The sequence below is a fragment of the Diceros bicornis genome, chromosome 40 (genome assembly GCF_020826845.1).
Source record: "Diceros bicornis minor isolate mBicDic1 chromosome 40, mDicBic1.mat.cur, whole genome shotgun sequence".
NCBI classification, from domain to species: Eukaryota; Metazoa; Chordata; class Mammalia; order Perissodactyla; family Rhinocerotidae; genus Diceros; species Diceros bicornis.
The window spans coordinates 17008975-17035130 of record NC_080779.1 but is presented as its reverse complement, the minus strand read 5'-3'; the positions used below and the strand labels follow the sequence as shown (position 1 = coordinate 17035130).

General features: G+C 43.0%; 1 protein-coding gene across 1 annotated transcript; it reads right to left on the bottom strand.

Moving 5' to 3' along the window:
- Nucleotides 1-223: 223 nt before the first annotated feature.
- On the bottom strand, nucleotides 224-25841 carry LOC131399930 (small ribosomal subunit protein uS5m). Its single transcript, XM_058534576.1, has 12 exons — nucleotides 25645-25841; nucleotides 22194-22274; nucleotides 19460-19597; nucleotides 15552-15677; nucleotides 13873-14106; nucleotides 12074-12108; nucleotides 10596-10686; nucleotides 7671-7717; nucleotides 7160-7217; nucleotides 6791-6853; nucleotides 3189-3325; nucleotides 224-598 (listed from the first exon to the last, which is right to left on the bottom strand). Exons 1-12 carry the CDS (start codon nucleotides 25700-25702, stop codon nucleotides 374-376), a joined length of 1293 nt encoding a protein of 430 aa, XP_058390559.1. The 5' UTR covers nucleotides 25703-25841; the 3' UTR covers nucleotides 224-373.
- Nucleotides 25842-26156: the final 315 nt, after the last annotated feature.

Sequence of the window (26156 nt, the reverse complement as noted above, 5' to 3'; positions counted from 1 at the left end):
AGAACAAGTTTTGCCTGTTTTCCTGTACTTTCTAGCTGTGTGACTAGAGTCAAGTAGCTATAACTTGACGGCATGTTATTTTTCATTAGGTCAGACTGTAAGCCCTGTCTCCCTAATTCATTTATTGTTGTTAGTTTAAATGAATATTTAAAGTCACCTTGAACTAAGGTGTGTATGTAAAGTTCTTATCAGAGTGACCAGAATATACCATGTGCTCACTAAATTAAAGCTATAATTATTTATTACTTGCAAATGAAGAAGCTGAGGTTGGTCTTTCCTTTAAAAACAAAGGTGAGATCCAAGGTGTGGCGCTGCGCATCCTCCAGGTGCTGGACGGCACCAGACCCTGCACTGCATGAGGCCAGAGGGACGCTCAGGTGGCGGCTCTCTTTAAACCGGACCACACAGAGCGCTTCATCCCCTGTGCGGCCTTCACATCTTCCCAGTCCAATTTTATGTCTGGAACCTCGTCTTCTGGCTCCGGATCCTTTCTCAAGGGGCCCAGGGGGGAGGCGACCACGATGGGCAGAGAGCCACACTCCTCCCGGAATTCCACAACATGGAGACTCTTCTTATCAGCCAGCTGTTGATGGGTTTCCTGCGCAATACCAAGTTGAGAACACCAGGTGAGGTCTCTGAGGTACATCTCGAACATAAAGAGCAGGAACTTCCACCAGCCAGAGGGAAGTCAGCACTGAAAGCACTGGACCACTTAGGGGACTTAATACCATTTCAGTTAATTCTGGGCAATGTATTTTTCTGGCTAAACTATGGCTAAACTAAGTCGTAGCTGTCATCATCTCAGCCCCATCTCCCCGCCCCAACCTGGGATGGAGGAAGGGCCTTGGCCTCTGCTCTCTTGCCTTCCAAACACTCTCAATTCTCTGCCATGCTGTGCCCCCAACTGCCAGCTCTAGCTACCAATTTACAGGACACGCAGGGAGAGAAGATGTTAAGGACCAACAGAAATTGAGTCAGCACCAGATTGGGAAACTATAGCACAAACAACCTGATTTCTTCAACAAAAGAACTATAAGGAAAGAAAAGAAGAGGGGGGGGCCAGCCCAGTGGTGCAAGCGGTTGGGTGCGCGCGCTCCGCTGCAGCGGCCCGGGGTTCGCCGGTTCGGAAGCTGGGCACGCACTGACGTACCGCTTGGCAAGCCATGCTGTGGCGGCATCCCATATAAAGTGGAAGAAGACGGCACAGATGTTAACCCAGGGCCAGTCTTCCTCAGCAAAAAAAGAGGAGGATTGGCAGAAGTTAGCACAGGGCTGATCTTCCTCAGCAAAAAAAAAAAAAAAAAAAAAAAAAAGAGGAAGACTGGCATGATATTAGCTCAGGGTGAATCTTCCTCAGCAAAAAAAAAAAAAAAAGAAGAAGAAGAGGAGAACCTACAGATTAAAAGTGACTTAAAAGGCATAGCAAAAAACTACAATGTATTGACCCTTTCTGAATTCTGATTCAAACAAATTGGGTAAAAAATGTTTTTTTAATCTGACAATGGATACATTTCTATGAACAATGATTACATATTTGATGATACACTGGATTACTATTAATTTTTTAGATATGATAATAGTATTGTGGGGTATTTTTTAATCCTTGTCTTTTAGAGATACATACTGATATATTCATGGATGAAATAAAATGATTTCTGAGATTTGGTTCAAAATAACTGGGGCTGGGTGGGGGTGGTATTGAGAAACAAGACTGGCCACAAGCTGCTAACTGTTGACACTGGGTGAGAGGGCCATGGGGAGTCGTTAGAGAAGGGAGCCGTGAAGTCTGGAAACAGGCAAATAAATGTAGTAGATGGTTATTGATAGAACATTAAAATACTGAGATGTTCAATCTCCTGTTTGCAGACATTATGGCCACCTTGTACTCTTCTCTCTAATTCTCCATATGTTTGAAATTGGAAAAGAGATGAGCTGTTTGGTAAAAGCAAAATAAAATAATTTAAATTGGTGTGTCTTACAATCAATGGTATGTTGCTTATATTGGTGGCATTTTTTTCTTTCTGAGTGGCACATTAAAATAATTCAACTTTTTATAGATGATGGCATTTTAGAAGAGATGATACATGGTAATTACATGAGAACATTCAAAGTGCTAAAATAAATCAAAAATATCACATAAAAGAACAAGTCTACATGATCATAAATATGACCTATCTAGAACCAATACCTTACTTACATCAAACAATTACACCTCTAGCAATAAGTTTTGATTTAGAAGTGCTTTTGAAGGATGTTTTCAATAGTAGCAAAACAGACACACAAAAAGCTGTTCAAAACAAGACCTTTAAGCAAAGCTTTCTTTTTCTTTTAATTAATTTTCCTGTTTTAAACAGAGACATGTAAAATTAGTCCCTGGATCATTTTATTCAGAAGCAGCCCTTGCACTAAGTGTCGGAAGCCTGTCAAATTCCTCAGCAAACGGAGGTCAGCAAGTGGAGTCTCTTGAGCCTGATTGTCTTCCTGCTTGTCCAGCTCTGCTAAGGTCCCCTCATCCCTTCAAAGGACAGGCCGCCCCTGCTGAGCAGGTAGGAGGGCAGCCCGGGAGGAGGTGCCCGTGCAGTCACAGGCCTCCGTCTCCGCTGTGGAGTGGAGTGACTGAAAGCCCAGCCCAGGCTGAGGGGCCAGCTGGGCAGAGGGCCAGGGCTCCATCCACGTGGAGAAATACCCTGGCACATTAATGTTCGTGGTTCCTACTAACTCAGGCGTCCGTCTGAATGACCAGTGCAGATAACGTGAGGACTGACTGTGCTTCTATGAAAACAGCTTTCCTATGTGGAGGTGCTCCAGGGGCCTCACCCCAGGTCCAACCGGAGGGACTAAATTAGCAAAGGGACCTTCTCCTTTCACTTTACATGTCTGTGTTGTTGGAGTTCTAGAACAAGCATGCATTCTTTTCACAATAAACACAGATTGTAATTACTGGCCTTTAAAAATACTTAATTTTGAAACTTCAAAACACCCGTGAAGTATTTTCTAAAGGCTAATTTTCATGGACTAGCTCTTCAGTTGGGTTAACTAACCCAGTGCAGCCACAGACGGCAAAGAATGTCCGAGTCCTCAGGGGGCCCCAGGAGAGCAGCTCCAGCAGGCGCCCAGGACATCGTGGTCTCAACACACACAACTGAAGTACAAACTAGAGCTTGTTTCACACCCCAGGGACGGGTTACCTGGCGGGAGAGCCCATGGAAGAGGCCCCGGGTGAGGTTGAGCATGTTCACGGACCCTGAGACCTTGGCATACATGTCTTTGATGCCAATGAGCCGGCAGATGGTGATGATGGCCCGGTGGCAGCGGAGGCCGTAGCCTAGAAAAGGGAAAAGAGGAGTCAGTCACCCTGCTGGCTTTCACACCTCTTCAGGCTCTGGGCTTAGGAGACACTGCTTCACATTCTGGCTTCATCACTTCCCAGCTGGGTGACCCCTGACAACTTACTTAACTTCCTTGATGACACATTTAAATGAGATGTTATAAGGATTAAAGAAATAATATATATAATTTTCTTGAACACATGGGCAAAAACACAGGGCTGTTATGAAGATTCACAGAGATGCCTGAAAGTTCTGGGCACCCCACGCCCACGTTAACTGAGGATCGAGGGACACACCTGTTCTCACCCTCCTTGACTGCTCAGGTGCATTTGGGCAGAGACATCCACTTCCTCCTGGAAAGACTCCTCTTTGGGCTTCAGGAATACCACATCTCCTGGACTTTATCCCAGAAGCTGGCCTGGCCGTCCCACCTGATTGCTGGCCTCTAGTTCTTGGGTGGTCTCTCTCCTGCAGCCACTTGCCCTACTCTTGTCTGCCTGCCATCCCTTCTCCAGGAAGAGCTTTAAATACACAAACCCAATACATCTCTCCCCGTTTAAAGCCCTTCACTTCCCGCTGTTCTCTGAATTAAAGTAAAATAATTAATACAGATCTCCACAGCCTACAAAGCCCTCCATGACCTGACATCTCGCTGACCTCATCCAGAGACACACCCTCCCCCTGCTGGCTTTCCCACCTCAAGGACGTGCACTTGGTGGTTCCCCTGGCTTGTTCCCCGGCATGGCTACTTCTCCCCTCAAGGTCTCACTCAATACCTCTTCCTCAGGGTGGCTTTCTCTGACCCCACTATTGCAGGTGGCATCCTCCCCACCCCCTCCTCCCAAAACACAGCATCTCTATTGCTGCTTTCAGGCACTTTAGTGGAACTTGTTGATCCGATGTTTCCCCTTCAGTAGACTGTGGGCTCCGAGGGCTGGATATTGTTTCTACTGTATCCCCAGAGCCTAGGTCTGTACCTGGCAGATGCAGGTGGGAGTGAGAGAGACAAAACAGCCCCAAGTTTAGACTCTAACATTTTGATTAGTCAGACATGAAACTCAGCACACACCTCCTTGCTTTAAGGCAGAAGATCTACTCCACAAGTTAAACATTACTGGCTTTCTAGTTTCCGATTTTTAATGGTAATTCAATATATGTGTGTGAAAAGTGTATTTGGATACAAGTACATAACATATTCTTACCTAGAGCTGTCCCTATTACTTGAAAGGACCAGTTAAATGTGGACTGCATACCTATGCCAGATCATGTGAGAACTGGGGACTTCAGAGGGTAGCTAAGACAGGCAACAACAGGCTGGTTTGTTCCTCCGTGTGTGGAGTTACACACATATAGAACATGTGTCCATGCATGCATTCATCCACAGATGTGTATAGATGCACACAGACCTGGAGAGACATGAACATGCAGAGGAGTGCAAGGCAGATCTTCGGAAGGGCCTGGGAGGCAGACTACCCTGCCACTGCTTGCTGGATGACCCTGGGCAAGGTCCTCCCCTCCCTGCGACACCTACTGAGCAGAGCTGGTGGGGAGCTCCCGAGGGGAGGCCTGCGTGCTGCAGAGCAACTGGACCACACGACACACTCCATGACTGGCAGCCACTGTTTTGCACAAACATCCATATAATAGTGGGCACAGTCCTATGGCAATTATTGGACTGTACTTTGATTGTGAAGACTTCCAGGCAGGGACTGTGTCCAAGAACACTTGTTTAATAAAAGTCAAATGAGAGAGAGAGAGAGAGAGAGAGGTGTGTGTGTGTGTGCGTGCGTGCGTGCGTGCGTGTGTGTGTGTGTCATACAGGAAGTGCTCGCAGTGCTGTGTGAGGAGTTAAGGACTGTCCTGCAGACAAGGCAGAAGTGTCCCAGGGTTAGTAAGTCTGGGAACGTTGCATTCTCTGTCCCTGTCTGGAGACTCACACGCACACTAGTGCATCAAAGACTGTGACCTTCACACACACGTACAAACACCTTTTCCACTTTCCTTAATACAGTTTCCCACTTGGCACCCTTTTTGGGGTAGCACCTGTTAGTATCTCCTCATGGAAGGAGTGATGCACAGGAACATAATTTAGGAAATGCTGTCTATGACTCATCATACTGTTTTAGCTTCAAAATCAGACTGTTTAACCCCAATGCACAGGAAATGGGTTAAACGATATAGCAACCTACAGCTATAACCTATAGCTTTGATTAGATGACAGGGAAGATAAAAAAGGTACCTTCTGCAATTAAATTAAATTAAAATTGTAGCAGTCTTTCAAAAATCATTCAGATAAATGTATCTAAACCAACGCTGTCCAACAGAAACATGTGCAAGCCATACGTGTAATTTTAAATTTTCTCATGGGTGCATTCAAAAAAGTCAAAAAAAATACAATTAATTTTAGTAATATATTTTCTTAACCCAATGTCCAAAACATTATCATTTCAACATGTAATCCATATAATAATATTTTTGAGATATTTTGCATTCTTTTTTTCATACTAAGTCTTTGAAATCTGCTGTGTATTTGGCACTTACAGCCAACCTCAGTAGCCACGTCTCAAGTGCTCAATAGCCTCTCAGGCCAGAAACTATGACACGGCCCCGCGCAGGTCTAGACCTTGATGTCTGAGTGCTCAGTACTTCCTCTAATGATAAAATAAAGTGGTTTCTATCAGGCAATTATGACTTTAAAGCAGAAGGCAAGCTCTAGTTACTAATACAATCAGTACTGTAGTTGATTTTTTTTCTTGATTTGTTTCTAGGCCATAGCTCTAGCAGAGCTATACTAGAAGCTATGACATAAAAATTTTAAATATGTTTTATCTCCTTCCGATCAAAACTTTTTAAGATAGATCTAGAGTTATATGAAATCAGTCTTACTGTGGAACCACAGGTGACAAGCAAATCAGAATGTTCAAGGATTCTACACTCCAGGTCCACTGGGCATGACTGCCACAGCCCCGGGACCCTGAACACTGCCTGCTTGCCGGCCTGCTCTCCCACAGGACAGGAGGAAAGTCCATCTCTGCATCCGCACACTAAGCGTAGCACCTGGCTCACAGAAGACAGTCAATAAATACCCGATGATAAGAGGAAATGACTGGAACCGAATGAGCTCTAAGAACAGAACCATCTAAGAGCGTCAATGACGTCTCCTGGAGGAACTGAGGCTCCCACTCACCCAAGCCCACCTCCTCACTCAGCTGCTATTTCCTCTTCATAATGTGCTCTTCCCGCCTGGAATTACCCTGGAACATGCTGGTGCTCACGGGAGTCTGGGTAGGTTGACTACTTTTTATTTCCCTGAGAGCCTCAGCCTTCTTCAATCTAACTTAGGCCTTTCGATTCTGGTATTTTCAAAAGGACTTCTAGTAAAGGTGAGCAAAAATAGAGGACACGATGGAACTGTGAGATTTCTCTGCTTTATCTTCAACAAATATGAGTTTTGTAGTTACCTCTGGGTTGTTTCTTCATCTTGATATGCGTCCTTTTAAATGTTAAAGAAATATCGTGGAATACTGGAGGGAAAACACATAAACACAAGAAGGATTAGGGGTGTAGTTTTGATGCCCTTGCAAATATCACAAAGCAGCTCGTATCACCCGAGGCAGCCAGCACAGACTGGCCCACGACGAGGGACAGACTCTGATTTCACTCATTAGGAATCTTCTCAGGAGAGAGAGTTTGTCTCTACACTTCATATATTTATTTGTAAGAACACAGCAACAAGCAGAGAAACACAAACATACGTATAGAGACATACTGCCTTGCATAATGAAACAAGTGTAATCCTGTGAATTTTAAAAGAAAAGACTAACACTCACTCGTATGGTCTTCATATCGTTCTATATAATGCAGATAGTGAATTGCTTTGTTCTTTGCCTGAAAGAAGGAAAATATTTGTTTTGACTCTATTGCTGGAATTTACATTTTCTCAGAGATTTCAAAAAGTATCTTTCATAAAATATTTTATTATAGAAAATTTCAAACACAAAAATTTCAGTATATACTTCTAAAAGCTAAGGATTTAATAAAAACATAAGCACAATGTCACTATCACTCCTAAAAAAATTAACAATAATTCCTCAGTATCTTTCAACGTTCTGTCAGTGTTCAACCTTTCCCGGCTGTCTCATAATCTTGTCGCAATCAAATGTCTGATAAAAATGATGCAAAAGAATACAGGCACTTCTAAAACTGCTTTTTATAAGATAAGCAACCTTTCGACAGTAAGCCTCAGGGGAGGTTTCCTATTTTTATCTTTGTTGTGGTTCTGAGGTGTCTAGCACATAGCCTATTGATCTTTTACTGTCAACAAAGGAAAAATGTACATACTTTCCTGAAAGCATCCACCCGATCAGTGGCTTTCCCAATGGCAAAACCTGTTGAGAGAAAAAGCAAAAATATGAAAAGGGACATAAATTTGGCACATAATGTCTTTTGCCACATTTTAAGTTTCAGCTCCTACAATATTTCATCGTGCTTCATTTTTCTTCTTCCCAAAGAAACCTGCTGTGCAAAAAAAATGACAGAGCATGAGGCTACAGAGATTTGCTTCTCTGTATTGGGGCAGCTGGGAAATATTACATCTGAAAGTATCTACGAAATCCAAGGTTAGATGCATAACATTACCTTTATAAATCACTAGATAAAACCAAATATACTCAATTTAAAAAAACAAACCATTAATATTTAAATTAATAAGGTAAATGGTTTTGAACATTTTTGAAAATAGATTAAAATAAACAGAAAGGTTGGGAAAAAACATACACTGCTATAGAGTAAAACCACAATTTCCCTGGAACTTTCAAATGCAGTTCAGATTTCAATTAACCAGGAAATAAAATCAACGATTCTTGAGTCTGTAAATGCTTAACCCTGTGAAACGAGGTTTATCACAAGTCCATGGAAATGCTTCCATTATTTGCTGTCACCATTATTATTTTGAAGAATGTATTTTATGTTTAAATTATACACAGCAAAGTAACATAAGACAATACTGCTCCATGAGATATGCAAGACATCTGAGAACATGGGACAAAAGGGGCTGAGGATTCCAACCCCTAGTTTAAACAAAACAAATTAAACCATAAAGGTCCAAGACAAAAATATGGGTGAACTTATTTATAATCTTCAGATGAAGCCTTTCTAAGCAAGACACTAAACCAGAAGTGATTGAAGACCGATAAACTTGGTATACAAAGGTTTAAAACTTCTGTGAATTTAAAACTTTGTATAGAAAAAAATTAAAAACTAAGTCAAGTACATAACAGACCAAGGGCTAATGTTCTTAACTTACAAAGAGCTTATACCAATCAATAAGGAAGAACCATCGCCCAATAGAAAAATGGGTAAAACACATGAACGAACAGATTTCAAAAAGGATAACAGCCAATAAACATGTAAAATGGTGTCTAGATTCATATAATTAAAGAAATGCAAATCAGAACTAAGAGATATGTTTCCCATATCATATTGACAGTCAGCACAGTTTGATCACATCCTGGGCCGGCAAGGATGTGATGGTCCAGATGAAGATAAACTGAGGCAACATTTAGGAGGGCAATCTGGTAATACTCACCAACATTTAAAACGCATAGAACTTTGAGGTAGTAATTTCAGCAAGAAATTTCCCCTATTGATATACTTGCAAAAGTACCACAAATTACATGTACAAGAAGCTCATTATCTTTTATAAACAGTAAAAACCTGGAAACAATGTAAATATTCAGCAATAGGGAAAATGTTACAAAAATTACGTTTATTCATACAATGAACATTATGCAATCAGTACAAAGAATGAAGGGGAATCTGTTTATGCTGATACAGAAAGATCTCTGAGTATAATACTAAGCAAGAAAAGCAAGGTGCTAAATTATGGATATGATATGATCCCTTTGTATCAATTTTTTAAAAGATATATGGTGATATATGAATACAGAATTTCAAGAAAGATACAGAAGTAACTGTTAAGAGTGGTTTCCCAGGGGCCGGCATGGTGGCGTAGTGGTTAAGTTCGCCTGCTCTGCTTTGACAGCTCAGGGTTCACTGGTTCAGATCGTGGGCAGGGAACTACATACTACTCATCAAGTCATGATGAGGTGGCGCCCCACATAGAGCAACTAGAAGGATGTACAACTATGACGTACAACTATCTACTAGGGCTTTGGGGAGAAAAAAGGAAAAAAAGAGGAAGATTGGCAACAGATGTTAGCTCAGGGCCAATCTTCCTTTAAAAAAAAAAAAAGAGTGGTTTCCTTTGGCAAATACCATCCATACACACTGCTTGTTTTCAAAGTGTCAGTATGGGTTAAATAGACAGTTTTCCAGTTTTCTTTCCCTTATACATTCACGTATACATTTGAAAAACAGATGTTCACTATAGAAACTTTATAGAAAAGTATACAGAAGAAAATGTAAACAATTGGCAAATTAGAGTAAACATTATTAAACTTTTCATTGAGTATCTTTCCAGTCTTTTCCATTTATATTAACATATTTTTTTAAAAAACAAAAATTGGGGGGCCGGCTCCATGGCTTAGCAGTTAAGTGCACGTGCTCTGCTGCTGGCGGCCCGGGTTCTGATCCCGGGCGCGCACCAACCCACCACTTGTCTGGCCATGCTGAGGTGGCATCCCACATACAGCAACTAGAACGATGTGCAACTATGACAAACAACTATCTACTGGGGCTTTGGGGAGAAAAAAGGAAAAAAAAAAGGAGGAGCATTGGCAATAGATGTTAGCTCAAGGCCAGTCTCCCCAAGTAAAAAGAGGAAGATTGGCATGGATGTTACTAGCTCAGGGCTGATCTTCCTCACACACACACACACAAAAAAATTGGGATTATGAAATCATTTATTTTAATTTAGCATTATTTTGTAAGTGATTTTCCATAATTCTTTAAGAGCTACAGAACATCCAAATGTGTGACTACACTCTTTCTGTAACTATGTCCCTATTGTTGAACACTTAGTGTTTTTTCTCCCTAATTTTTCACTATTATACATAATACATTAGTGTCTTAAGCCTTTTTAAGTATCCATGGTGCTCACAGGAAAGGGCAGATGTAGGAAGATCTTTTCCCTCTAAGGGAGTTCATGGGTTTACCACAAGGCTTGTGAGCCCAAACCACTAACAGGTTTAATTAGGAGGAAACGGCTGGCTGCAGCGTGAACGCGCAGACCCCACAGGCGAGCCCAGCCGCGCCTGTCCTCTGCCACCACCACCAGCACCGCGTGTACCATCACACCCCGTTCACCTGCGGCTCCTCTGCCGTTCCCCACAGCGACCAGGACGCGGACTGATTTCTTCCTTCCCTCTTTTGCTGTCATATTGAAAACATTTCTGACCTAAAACACAAGGTGTTTCATAAATATTACACCTTAATAACATTCTGGAGTAGAAAATTGGGGTGACCTCCTTACACAAGCACACGTGCTGAATCGTACATCATCCTCCAAGTCCACGAGCACAAACGCAAACTTTCTCCAAAGGAACCTCTCTGGGGACTGTTTCCTCAGGAGCAAAAAGGAAACAAGACTTTCTCCTCCTCTTTCACAGGGTTGTTAGAAGGTTCCACTGAGGTAACTTTTAAAGGGACCTGAAACTGTACAACTCAACATACCCTATTTTAATGAATGTACCGCAAGAAAGAAAAATAGTTGCTTATTATACTTTGACATGGTTTATAACTGATTGACTATAAGACATACTCAATATCAGAGATGTTAAAATATGAAAAAATGTGTACTTAGAAATGATAAAACGCAGGCTACAGAAAGAATTAGCATAGGACTGGATCCCTGTGCTTAGGACTAGGCTCAACTGAGAACAGAAAATCTGGAAATGTCTGCTTATTATGAACTACAGGAAATCTGCATTTGTGGGCATATTTAAAAGGGCAGGAACTATGAAACTGTGAACTAATCTGCTTATCTGGCAGCCCCTTTCCCATAAAATGGGTTAAAGGAAACGGGAGCTCCCGTCCACCCTGTGGACGACCTGACAGGAAACCACCACACACACAGGATGCTTCAAAGGAATTAACTTCCAAAAGGTACAAACTGGGACCAAAGACAGAAAACACTGGTGACCAGATGTTAAATTCTATGATGCAACTGACATTGAAGAAACAATATACATACTCAATCACGAACTCAATAAATCGTCATTCCTTATGGTATTTAACACCCAGTGTGCAGCACTAGCTCAAAGGGAAGTTGACTCTTTTAGGGAATGCCCTGGAGAGAGTGATTAAACTCACCACATTCCTGTGCCTGCAAGCAGCCCAGCAGGTCATTTCCCATCAAGAGCTGGACATTCACAGCAACTCCAAGCTTCCCACCCCCACCCCACGGCTCCTCTCAGGCTCTGCTCCCTGCATTGAGTGCCACATACAGCTGGTGTATAATTCAAGGACAGATTGCTAATGCTACCTTAGCTTTAGGAAGGAGGAAACTTAATCTCCAAATTCTGTTACCGACAATGCCACTGAAGTTGCCTTGTCCTGGGACCTCAACTGGTAGCCCCCACAAAGGGGGGCAGACAGGAAAGCCAATATCAAATCACTGACATTCAAGTTCCATTATTTACTTACTCAAATCAGCTCTGTGTCTCAGAAAAAGTCATGCATTCATGCATCAAAGCATTCCCTCATAGTTCCTCTTGCCCTATCCCCACTCCACCCACCCCAACTTCTCCAAAGGCTTAACTGGGTATTTAATGCAGCACGCCTACCTCAAGAATCCTGGTATCAAAATCGTCATATGTTTCTGTAGGGAGAGAAGAAACAGGCATACAGGTAAATGTGTCTGTAGAGTTAGTGTGTGAAAGCACTTTTGAACACAGGCTCCATCACCGACTTTTAAGTGAGAAAGAATCTCAGATCTTTTGGTGCCGCTCCCAAGGCCACGCCCTGGTCCTCCACCATCTCCAGAGACTGCTCCACCACTGAATTCACCAGCTCAGCCACCATCTCCCTCACTGCATCCTCCCAACCCCCCGGCTCTCTCACTCAATGACTCCCAAGACAATGGTTCTTGGAGCTCCCCAGCACCTCCAGACTCTTGACCACTGTTTTCCCCTTATCTCTCACGCCCTCTGCTCTTCACAGCCTCTCCCACTCAGCCAGGACACCACAGTCCATCACCTCCACCAGATCTTGTGAATGTCCTCAACTCCCTCACCCTTTTCTCTCTCCACCACACTATCCAGGCCTGAATCCATGCAGCTGTCTGCCACACCTGGCCTGCTGGGTGCTGCTGGAGAGAAGTCAAAGCAGAGTACACACTTGGGCCACTAAAAATCCATGGTCTCCAACTCAGGTGAGTCCTCCCTGCTGCGTGTTGGCCTTTCATGTCCTTTAGTTAGATCTCTCTCCACTCACCACAGAAGCCATTTCGAACACTCTCTGTGTTCTTTCACTTTTATTAACTGTTTACTATAGAAAATTGCACTCATAGACAAAAATAGGGAGAACAGTAAAATGAAAGCTTATGTACCCATTAGCCAGCTTCAATAATTATCAACTCATGGCCAATCTTCTTTCCTCCAAACTCTGTCCAACTCCCACTCCACTGGATAATTTTGAAGCCAGTCCAGACACCTTTTCATCAAAATATTCTGGTGGCCGTGCTCATCAATCCTACTTTCAGCAGATGACCCCAGCCCCTCCTCACAGACTGAATGACGTCACCAGAAGAGACACCACCCACATGCCCCGCCCCCACACCTCCACTACCAACAACAGGGGCTCACCTGAGTCTGTACCCTGCCCTTTCTTCTGTCAGGAGTTAATCCACTTATCTAAACTCTGGATCTGGGCCCTCATTAGGGACTGAGTTTATGGGTCTTTTTCTCTCCTTCCCATATCTTTATGCTCCCAACTGAAGCACTTTGCTCAGTTTTAAGCATGTTGCCTAAGTCTCTCCATCTCGTCTCCTCTCCTCTTTAAGCCAAACTTAAGGAAGCAGCCAAACTCTTGTCTATCTCATCTCATACTCATTGACAAGAATGAACTTTTCAGATGATTTTTACTTCTTTATGTACTTGGAGAGGGGAGAGGACTTTGTTTTATAATTTGGCCTGATAAGCATTATCAATTGTTATTTCATGTGTGCTTTTATGAGGCTTAATGACAACTATCCAGTTGGTTTATCTTCTGTTATGGAGACAGCACTCCCAAGCTATGCTGCTCCATAGACACCCCCTGACCAACTGTGTTTGGGAAACTGCATCCCGTAGGTGGCTTGTATAGATCCACAATGCACACCACCACATTTAAGGCTCTGAGAAGCTACACAATAAAGATGCCAGAACCCAGTGCTTTGCATCTTGTTTGTGGAATACTTGTTGGTTATAGGTCTCTAGTGTTCCATAAAATACAGGTGGATAATAACGTGGAGTTACTTCAATGATACTCAAATCCTTTTCTGGAAAAAGGGAATCTAAACAGACGAGGAAATAAAATCCTAATAAAGAATTCTAAAACTACAAGTATTCTGCCACAGAGGTAAGCAAAACCAGGACTCTGATACCTCCGTTGGGACCAGGGTCCGGGGCGCCGAGACTGACACCTCCCCATGTGTTTCCACTCCATCCTCGCTCCCTTTTAACCTTCATCTTCCCCTTCCGGTCCCACTCCTGTCTCTGCTGGACCATATCAGCCTCCACCTTCTCCTGCTCTTCCTTGCTTCTCTGGGCAATGGTCTGCACAGCTCCATTTTTCATAAGAGGGACATTCAGACCAGGCCACAGGAAGCCATGACGCCCTGAAGGTTTAAAAACAGACATAAATAAGAATTTTTAAAAATTATTCATTTCTTGAGTGTTAAAATGCCAGGCAATGGGTGTACAGATAGTGATACTGCTGGTGGCAGCTTAAAATAACATAAATCGCTTGGCAGGTAACATGGCCTTGTCCATTAAAATTGTAAATGTACCCACCCTAACAGCTGGTAATTCCACGTCATGGTATTACCTAGAGAAACATTCCCATAGAGGTGCAAGGCACATGTGTGCTTGGACAAGGATGTCCACTGAAGTGTTGTTTGTAAAGGAAGAAAATGGAAACAATCTAAACGTCCAGCAACATTAGGATAGTTAAATGAAATATGGCATATCCACCTATGAAATATTCTGCACTAAATTAAAAGAATGAGGTAGCTCTATGGGTTCTGATGTGGAACAATTTCCAAGACCTGTTATTGAGTGAAAAGGTAAATTATAAGACAGTATGTACCATATAATGTAATTATTTCTAAAAAGAAGATATTATATATTTCTTTTAGGGTATTTATGTATATAAAAGCATTAAAAATTTTCAGGAGATACACCAAAATGAGAGCAGTGGTTTCCTTGGGGGTGGCAAATGGGATTGGGGGAGATGGAAAGGGGATGAAGGGGGACTTTAGGTTCCTCTGTAGTCTCTGAATTTTTACTGATAAGGAATACATACATGATTGCTATGATTTTAAAAAATGTTAAAAAATAAAATAAGACACAAGGTAAGTCCTAGAGAAGAACATCCAGGTAAACGTGCAACAGCTAGAAGTGCAGTGAGAGGTGCTGGCTTTATGTCCGGAAGGCTGGTTCTATCACAGATGATTTGTTAGCAATCACTGTACAAAATGTCGATTCAAGTACACTATACTATTTTTATTCTTCAAAATACACAATATAAACAATCATGTGTTCCCAGGGTTGGCAAACTAAAGCCCATGGACCAAATCCGGCCCACTACTTGTTTTTGTAAATAAAGTTTTATTAGAACACAGCTATGCCCATTCAATTGTGTATTGTCTGTGACTGTTTTTGTGCCCCAATGGCAGAGCTGAATAGTTGTGACAGAGACCATGTGGCTCACAAAGCTGAAAACACTTACTATCTGGCCCTCTGCAGAGAAAGTTTGCCAACTCTCCATTTATTCCATCTTCTGTCACTGAATCATAAGCTCTTTGAGGGCAGAGACTGTCACACCAGATGCCACACAAGGACACTTAGGCTTGCTGAATGAATAACTGAAAGAATGAATCCCTTTCTACAGGATTTCCCTCCCCCTAAATCATGGGGCAATAAGTAAGCCATTTGGTTGGACTCTAAAACCACAGATCCTAGTGCCCTTCAGGAGAAATGCTTCTAGTTTATAAAATAGCTATAAAATTTTGGGGAAAAAAATATTAAAAAGCACACTAGCTGTTTTTATAAATAAGCTTACCTTCACCAATGATCTGACCCCTGTTCAAATCCTTTCTTCTCTTTTTCTTGGTTCTTTTGCCTCTTCCTTTCCTTGCTCCAGCACCAGTCTCTGCTAAAGCACCTTTCCACAGCTCATCTGCTGTCACTATAATGAAACAGGCTTTTTAAAAAATTTTTCAAGCAATGATCTACGGTTTCCTATTGGAGAAAAAAGGCTAGAAGAGGCCAGCTTCACTTTTATCACTGTGGCAATGAAAGCAAACTTAAATCATCCTTTGCACATATCATATGTTCACATTTGGAAAACCCAAGAGGAGACAGTTCTACTACTTTCAAAGAATATAGCTTTCCTCCACAAAAGATGGCCCACATTTACATCACATTTACTTAGCAGGAGGCTTGTTTCCCAGACATTTTATCAACTATGGCACAGGTCTCTTCACTGCCTTCTTGCCTCCATTTTAACCAATAAGATAATCAATTAACTATTCTTCCTAAATACAGGTTTCTTAGCCCAAACAAAAAGCAACACTTCAATCTGAACCCATAAACAATAATAATTTGGTTTGCTCTATTCTTCTGTAAATGCCCTAAACATCTCTGTGTATCCTTCAAAATCAGACGCCCAAATTCACCTTCAACTCTAATTAAAGTCTAACGAATACACAGGAAAGAATGAGTATATAGGGTTCTGATAGTTAATACTTGCATGTGCGTGTATTTCTGATATCATGCTTGTCTTTTTTTACTTTATGTATAGACCCTGACACTGCTGACTTATGTCCATTTGTGAATTTCTAGGATTCCAAAATCTTTTTCTATCACACATTTCAGTCAGTATTTTCCCCTTTGTACTTGTAGAACATTCACATTCTCTACTTTTGACCACTACTAATTTTATTGCTGTACTTCCATCATTTATTAGATTTCAATTCTGTCTTCCCAAGGACTTGCAGCTTTAGCAGTACCACCAATTGATTTTATAACCATATATTCTGTTTCATTATCAATTTATTTAATAAAGAATCGGAGCCACACACAGCTAGCCAACACTAGTTGCACTAGCCAAAAATCTAAGATACATATACCTACATGTCTGAAATACTACACACATTCTAGAAGACAAATGAGTATCTTCATTCTCCTTCTCTTATGAGCCCTTAGGGTTTAAAAGTTCTACCTGCTTGCTTCCTGAAAGGCCTTACCTTGATCCTCTGGGGAGATAACACGGAAAGAGAAAAATATTTTGGATTTATAATATTTTTAGTATCTGTACAGTATCCCATTTTTCAGTATACACATATCACTATAGCTGATCTTCACAACTAATGCTCAAAAAAGTGAGATTCCATGTCACATGCTGCTTTGTGTATCCCTGATCAGAGCAAAGGGTTAAACTCAAACTTTAGGTTGACACTGATTCACTTAAAAGAACCACAGGTTGGAAATAAAATTACCAACCTCACCATGTGCTAAACTCTCACTAAAGATTTGATTTTCTTTACTAACTGCTTAAAAATGATGGTATCTATAAATGCCATCAAAAACTTAAAAGTTCACAATGAAAGCACTTATAACGGGCAGCAGATTAAGAGGTCAATAGAGTTGTTCTTCACTTAGAAGCAGAACAAGCAAATCACTCATTAAGACTAAATGCCATTTTAAAAGGAACTTGATATTGAGACAAAGATGTAAAAGACTAAAGAGTTTAGTTTAGTATTTTATATACGAGGAAAACAAAATTTCTAAGTACATTTGAAAAAGATAGCAAGTCATATGTCAACTTTTGGATGCCATTATGCTATAAGAAATGGTTTTAATCTTTTTTTCAGATTATAAAAGAAACAGCTATTTTTTTTTAAATCTGGAAAATACAGACAGTATGAAGAATATAAAAAATAATCATAATCTGATCACCACTGTTAGATCAGAATGTGTATTTTATCTTTTTCTTTATTCATGCCTGCATTCATAACTGTATATATATATTTTTTTGTTTTAAACAAAACTGAAATTATGCCATACGTACAATTTTGTATCCTGTTTTTTTACTTTATATATCACATTGTGAGCCTTTACTATTATTTCAACCTTTTCTGTCGTTTTCTGGAAAGGCGTAGGTAGGTTAATATATACACCTATTAACTACCACAGTTATGTAAAATAAAGTTCATGTTTATACACACACACACACATATAGATATATACAAAATCCACTGCTGCATCCAATTTGACACACTGAGCTATTTCTCTCTTAATCACGCTAAATAACACTGCTTGCTAATTTGGATCCAAGGGATTTAAATGGTGGACCCTCTATGGCAGAGGGATAGATTTACAAGTACAATGTTAAATATTCTTAGGAAATCAATGAGTTTTGAAATTTTACATTTTTTATTTCTTAGAAGAGATTTAGAAAATCAAAGTAGAAGCAGCAAAAACTAGCCCCATACTAGTTTCAACTGAGTTTGCCCCCTTGAAGCTAATCTCAATGTGACTTGGGAGCAATAAACTCAGAAGGGTACAGATTCCTGTAAGTGAGGAAGAACGTAGGCAAATGGAGAGTCAGAGGCAGGTGTGGGACAAAAGTACAGGGACGGGGTCTCAGAGGGCAAGGGGCACCTCTAGAACAAGAGTTGGAGATAAGGTCTTTTCGTGCAGGGAAAAGACTATTAAAAATTCCCAAGGCCTGTAAATTGGATATAGCCCCCCCAAAGTACAAAGTCAGCTCTAAGGAAAAACTGGGGCTATGGGCACCAAGAGAAGAGGCTAATGGCTCCAAATCTACCCACCTCGCTTTCCTTTGCACCACAATCCGCAAACACAACTAAGCCTATGTTACTGGTAATCCCCTGCCACCTGGTCCCCTTTCCACCTGGAAAGAGGGCCTTCCTGCCACCTGGTCCACTGCTACACAATGACCTAGTTACCACGAGACTGCCAAAGTACAGGGATCTGGACCCCACACGATGAGACACTCTACAGTCATAACACTGCAACACTGCACTGGAGAAGGCTATGTACTAACATGGAAAAACATATAATATATTCTACATGAAAAAAGTGGCAAACCCAGTATTTCAGGGTAGTAGGATTATAGGTGATTTATTTTTTTTTTTTGGTGAGGAAGATGAGCTAACATCCAATGCCAATCCTCCTCTTTTTGCTAAGGAAGATTAGCCCTGGGCTCACATCCGTGCCCATCTTCCTCTACTTTATATGGGACACCACCACAGCACAGCTTGACAAGCGGTGCATCGGTGCACACCCAGGATCCAAACCTGCGAACGCCGGGCTGCCAAAGCAGAGCACGTATACTTAACCGCTGCACCACCGGGCCAGCCCCAATTTTCTTATTTTTGATTTTCTGTATTTACCAAATAGTCTAAAATGAATTGGCTTTATAGGCCTCATTTCTTTTAATTTGCCTAATGCTGAGTTGTGAATTCCACCTCCATTTATTACAAGCTAATTTCAGTTCAGATTGGACTCTTTCAAATACTATCATAAGTAGGAGTAATATTAGCAAAACATCATCTACTTATAATTAACTTTTCCTAATTGGATATCCCAACTCCCCAACTGAAGCACAACTGAAAAAAGACTTTGAGTATGTTCTTGGTGTGACTCTAAATCAGCAGGGATTTGGGCCACAATGCAATACCCTTTAGGCCTCAGGTGCCTCAAATGAGGAGATGAAAGTAAACTAGCGCTCCCTGGAGGAGAGTACAAATACAACAGGCAGCACGTGAGATAATTCTAGGAGGTACACAAAGGAACATTTTTATCGAAATAGTACATCATATACGAATCACTGAGTGTTAATTCATTTAAGGAAAAAGATGAAAAAGAAGAAAAATTAAGATACAAAATCACCTTTTATTTTCCTGTTTCATGAAATGGGAAGTTTGTGGGTAGTCTACGTACATTTAGTGAAGAAACTATAGGATCTATACTGTTGGCCCATCGAATTACTGGGAGTAGAAATACAGCACTGTGTCTGTAGCGCACGGGTCAAGCTGGCGAAACGACTGTTGTCTCTGGTTCCTAGATATGACAAAGGGCCTGTAGGTAGATGGAATAAAACTTTGAGTTAGATGCTCCATGCCTGTGGAGAAACACTGCCAGCACCAAATAATTAATTGTTACTAATAAAAATAAGTCACTAAAATCCTGAACTTTTAAGAATCATATTTTGAGGACAGTCTTTCTTTAAAAAATAAAACAAAACTTTGGACTGATAAGCTAAATGGCCATCCTAGTTAGGGAAGTTACAGTTCATCCACACAATAGCCCTAGCTGTCTCAAGAAGTAGACCTGGGGCCGGCCCTGTGGCTTAGTGGTTAAGTGCACGTGCTCTGCTGCTGGCGGCCCGGGGTTCGGATCCCAGGCGCACACTGACCCACTGCTTCTCCGGCCATGCTGAGGCTGCGTTCCACATACAGCAACTAGAAGGATGTGCAACTATGACATACCTGCTGGGGCTTTGGGGGAAAAAAAGGAGGAGGACTGGCAATAGATGTTAGCTCAGAGCCGGTCTTCCTCAGCAAAAAGAGGAGGATTAGCAGCAATGTTAGCTCAGGGCTGATCTTCCTCACAAAAAAAAAAAAAAAAAAAAGAAGAAGAAGATCTGTCCACACCAGGGTTGCCGGCGCTGCATTATACGACCCCATGCTGGGCACTATCTGCTCTGGGCAAATGGCGCCCTCTGCTATATGCAGCCAGACGGTGTACTGGTGTGGAAAGACCTGTAAATGATCTGGTTAGAAGAGCAAGGTGCAGCACAGTAGAGCATTCTACCCTTAATGTTTAAAAAACAAGGAGGGGGGCGTGAAGATATTTTATAGACTAACACCGAAGCACATATAAGAAACTGGTAACAGTGGTTGCCTCTGGGGAAGAAAACTGATGCATCTGGGGTTGGATAAGAGAGATTTGCTTCCTTTGTGTTTTGGGGAATTTTTTTAACCATATGCATGTATCACTTAAAAAAATGTTTTTAAACAGCCGCGTCTTAAGAGGCAGCCATCATATCAATTCCACGGATGGTGGTGTGCTGTGAGGAAGACAGCAGGGGCGAGAGGCAGCAGTGGACTCGAGGAAACGGGAACACTGATTACAGAAACAGCACCCACACGCAAGCTTTGCGTGTCAATGGAGTTTCTGACCAATTTGCTGCAACATTTAGAAAAACAGAGCAATAGGTACTAAGAAAACTAAGCGACTTTTTTAAAAACAAGGCAATTACTAATTCTAGGAAAAAGAAAGAAAATGTTGCAGGAGAAAGGCAATGTAATGACAGAATACTACCTAGCTCAGCTGTGAAAAATGTATACACGGCCTTAATAATCACAACACTGTGCACAGACTCCATCAAAATTGTGCTTACCACTACGTTGGGAAAAAGCAGGGACAGTGGTATAAGACTTAGCTCTTCAATTAGCATAACAATGTTAAGAGAGAAAAGAGCCACGTACACCATCTATTTAGAAATATAACCAGAAGGCAGCTGAAAGAATGGAAAGTGTCACTGGAAGACGGGAAGGAGTAGGAAAGGTAACTAGTTTTAAGATATAAACCTTTTAGTAGTCTGTGGGAGAACAATATTTTAAGAAATAATATAACAATCTTTAAAGCAAGGACTACCAGCCCATTTTATAGATGAGAATACTGAGGGTCTGAGGGGTGACAACCTCTCAGGTTGCAAAGGTAGAAAGTGGTGGAGCAGAGAACTGTGCCATTATTCCACCAGTCAGCGCTCTTCCCCACCAGGGCCTTCAGTGGGACTATCCCCTCAGCAGAGCGATCCTCTCTGGCCTTCCTCACTGAGGCCTTCTCTAGGCCCCACATCAGCCCAGATTGGGGACACTGCCTGGCTCACAGAACAGGGCACAGTAAGTAGTTTATGAATGAATGAATCACCCAACCAACGAATAAACAAATAAAGAGAAGAGCCCAGGTCCACCAGACGCCTCTGCTGGACCACTCCAGCAGAGGTATAAAGCAAGGAATAAAGGCATTTTGACAGGTAGGGTTAACAAGATAAAAGGGAGTAAGACTAAAAGTAAAGCCTAACACACAGAGTTCCAGAAACTCAAGGACACAGTAAGATTTCAATTCTGCCCTAACCACTGTCTATGTGGAAAAGGCAGGATTTAACTGACCACAACAGAACATGGGCTCAGCAAGTGTTGGCTTCCTTCCTTTCTGGAGAGTGACTGAAGAGAGGGCCCTGTGCTACACTGGTGCAGGAGCAAAGGCCTTCTACAAAGACTATTTCAAGGAGGCATCCTGACAGTATCCCGACAGCTCAGGACCCAGTCCTGCCATTTACTGTCTGTGTGATCTTGAGCAAGTCACCTGAGAGACTCACTTCATCATCTGTAAAATGGGAATAACAACTCCTGCACAAAAACTGGTGTGAGGATTAACCAGGATAACATGTTATAAGCCTGACACATGGTAATTACTCAATAAATCATAGCTGTTATTTTTTAAAGCCTTAAACTATAACAATTGTAAACATAAAAGTTTGAAAATACTCTTTAGACCCTATGCATTTCCATTATAAAGAATGTGCTTTGTTCATTTACATTTTAAAAACTATAGAAAGTACTCTAACATTAGACCTTATAAGAAAAGGTTGATAAATGAATCTCACCATTGCTGAGAACATTCTTCAACGTGAAAACGGAAGCTGTCGGAAAGGTGCTTAGGTAAAGCTGCCTGGATAATAAATGACCTGTGAATTAAAAAAAAAAAAAAAATTTAAGATATTTTTCTGCATGAAAAGGAAGATTATAAACAATAACACCTATATTAATATTACTATCTCTAGAATAAAAGAACCAAGACAAGTAAAGGAGTAATTTCTGGGATCCACGACCACTTGCCCAAGTAATGGACACAGCTTCTCCCGCACTCTCACATCCAACCAGTTACCAAGCCCTATAAATTCTCCTCAAACATCAATCTACCAGTCAGCCACACCCTCTCCTATGGTCTCACTGCCCTTTCTTTGTTCAGGCCTCACCAATCCTCAGCCACATGGTAACAACAGTCTCTTAATAGGTCTCGCTGCTTCCGGTCTCTCTCCCTCTAGGTCACCATCTGCTGTCAGGGAGGCCTTTCTAAAATAACAGGTCTGGTCACTTCACAGCCCTGATATATCATTCATTGGCTCCCTACTGCCTGCAGAACAAAGTCAAAACTCCTCAGCACAGCCTCCAGGGCTGCACATTGGCCCCAACTTTCCACATCAGCCTCATCTCCCACCACTCTCCCCTCCACGCTCCCCCGGCCACGCCAGATTTCTAGTCAGTTTTGAACACACTCTGCTCTTGAATCCTTTTGCGTCTCTCACATGTTCTCCTGGTTTGTGTGAAACATCGCCTCTTGGTGAAGCCTCCCTGATTCCCAGAGGCTCCATCAGCACTCTGCTCCCCACTCCCTCTGGAGCCCCTGCACCGCCAGGCTGTATTTGTAGTGTGCACCACTTCACACAATGCAGGGCTTCAGAACAGGCTCTGATAGCAATTACCAGCAACTGATTTGTGAAAAGAGTACCAGGTCAAATCAATGGGGAAAAAATAATCTTTTCAACAAATGGTGCTGGGACAACTGAATATCCACATGCAAAAGAATGAAGCTGGAGCCCTATTTCACACCATATATAAAAATTAACTCAAAATGGATCAAAGGCCTAAAGGTAAGAGCAAAAACTATAAAACTCTTAGAAAAAAACATAAGGATAAATCATCATAACCTTGGATTTGGCAATAGTTTCTTAGATACGACACTAAAGGCATAAGCAACAAAAACAAAAAATAGATAAATCAGGCTTATCAATATTTAAAACTTTTGTGCTTCAAAGGACATTATCAAGAAAGTGAAAAGATAATACAGAATGCGAGAAAATTTAACAAATCATGTATCTGATACTTGTATCTAGACTATATAAAGGACTATTACAATTCATTAATAAGACAACTCAATTGAAAAATGGGCAAATGTTTGACTAGATATTTCTCCAAAGAATATATACAAATGGCCCATAAGCACAAGATGCTCATTAGCCATCATAGAAACGCAAATCGAAACCACAAATTGATACCACTTCACACCCACTAGGATGACTATAATCAAAGGGACAGATAATAAGTGCTGGCAAGGATGTGGAGAAATACGGACATTCATGCATTGCTGGTGAATGCAAAATAGTGCAGCTACTGTAGAAACAATCTAGCAGCTCCTCAAAAGGTTAAACACGGAGTTACCATTTGGTCCAGCATTTCCACTCCCAGGTATATACACAAGAGATGAAAATATACGTACCCACAAAAACATTACACCCAAACGTTTATAGCAACATTAGGCATAATGGCCAAGAGGTAGAAACAACCGAAATGTTCAACAACTGATAAACAGATAAACAAACTGTAGTGTAGTATATATACAACAGAATATTATCCAGCCATAAAAAGGAATGAAGCACTGAATCCTACAACATGGATGAGTCTTGAAAACATTATGCTAAGTGAAAGAAGCCAGTCACAAAAGACCACAAATTATATGATGGCATTTATACGAAATGTCCAGAACATGCAAACTATAGAGATAGAAAGTAAATTAGAGGTTGCCTAGGGCTGGGGGCAACGGGAGCTGGGGGGACAATAGCCTAAGGGTACAAGGTTTCTTTTTGGGGTGATGAAAATGTTCCAAAACTGATTGTGGACATGATTGCACAGCTCTGTGAATATACCAAAAACCACTAACTGTACACTTTAAGAGGATGAATTGCATAGCATGTGAATTATATCCCAATAAAGCTATTTTAAAAAGTTTATACACCAGAAAAAGAAAAAAAAAAAGAAAGAAACTGGCTCTGGAGCCAGGTGGTGTCCTCCCAGTCTAACCTTGGACAAGTTTCTCAACCTCCCTCATCTGTGAAATGGGAATAATAAAGTCATCTATCTCAAAAAGGCACTGTGAAGACGAAGTGGGGGAAAAAAGCATAGTCCCTGGCGCTCCTAAGAGCTCAGGCAGGAAAGCTACAAAAGCTAGGTACATTCCTGTATCAAGGAGAACGTGGTCACAACACGGACAAAAGCAAAGAACGTTCTGGTCACATTTTCCATCAAATGATTTCTGGTCAAGTTTCCCAGCAAAATGAGTCACAAAACAGAACTTTTCAGGGGCCAGCCCAGGGGCATAATGGTTAAGTTCTCGCGCGCTCTGCTTCTGCGGCACCGCCGGGGTTCGGGGTTCAGGGGTCAGGATCCCAGGAGTGGACCTACTAACCGCTCATCAAGCCATGCTGCGGCGGCGTCCCATATACAAAATAGAGCAAGATGGGCACAGATGTTAGCTCAGGGCTGATCTTCCTCACCAAAAAAAAAAAAAAAAAAAGAAAGAAACACTTTTCAGTTTTTAGAGATCTTTGGACTTCAGAACGAGGAATGCTAGATTGCGGGTTTACGGTAGAACACAGCGAACAGAGGCGCCCAAGCCAATCATGAAGCGGTTCCTAGAAAGAAACGTTATGCTGGACGATAGCCCACTGCCCTTCCTCCGGCCACAACCAACCAACAAGGGGTGGGGGCGGGCAATCACAGCAAAACGACTGACTTCGGGAACATCCCTCCTTTTGATGAGGGCACTGAGCAGCCCGGACTCTCAAAGGACGAACACTAATCCCACCCGACTCTCGCCGCAGGACGGCCTCTTTCCCTTTCGAGCTCCGCTGGCCGCCGTCCGCCTCGAGCCCCACATCGACATCACCGAATGAACCTGTGGGTCGGCCCGCCGGGAAGGCGACGCTGGCTTCGCAGTTCCCCGGCCCTCTGGGCCGCGCGCACACGGGCGCACTGGTGAACCAGAAGGGGCCTCGACGGCGTCCAGCCCACCCTCACTCCCCAGCCCCGGGCCCTGCGACCCAGAGAGGGCGCCGACGCGCGCGAGGTCACACAGCCGGCCAGGCGGGACAGGAGCCCGGCGCGAGGGCCCAGGGGCCGCGGCTTCCCGCTTCTGTCCGCCTGGGCGTCTGCAGGCCCCGGGCGGGCCCCCGCCGCCGCCCAGCTCAGAGCCCCCGCCCCCGGCGTCCCGGCTCTCACCCGCCGGCACGCAGCGCAGCGCAGCCAGGCAGCCCGCGGCGCGCACCGCAGCCGCCATGGTGGGGCCCTCCGAGCGCCTCCGTCCGGGCCGCCTTCCCCACCGCCTGCCGCGCCGGCTCCTCGTCGAGCGGCGGACCTCGGCCCGCCGCTGAATTCCCGAGGCCAGAGGGCCGCGCCGCAGCGTAGGCCGCGGCGGGAGACTGTTCGTGCGGGCCACAAGGTAGGATGAGTCCGGCGCGGCCGCGGACAGCCCGGGGCGGGGGGGCGGGCTCCTCGCGCTAGGACCCGAGGGCGGGGCTGGGGCGGGCTGCTCCAGGCGTTCTCCCGGGAGGGGGCGGGGCCGGCCAGCTCCACCGCGCGGCAGAGGGCGGGGCTGGGGCTGGGGCTGGGGCTGGCTGCCGGCGCGGGCGGGCTGCTCCAGGTGTTCTCCCGGGAGGGGGCGGGGCCGGCCAGCTCCACCGCGCGGCAGAGGGCGGGGCTGAGGCTGGGGCTGGGGCTCGCTGCCGGCGCGG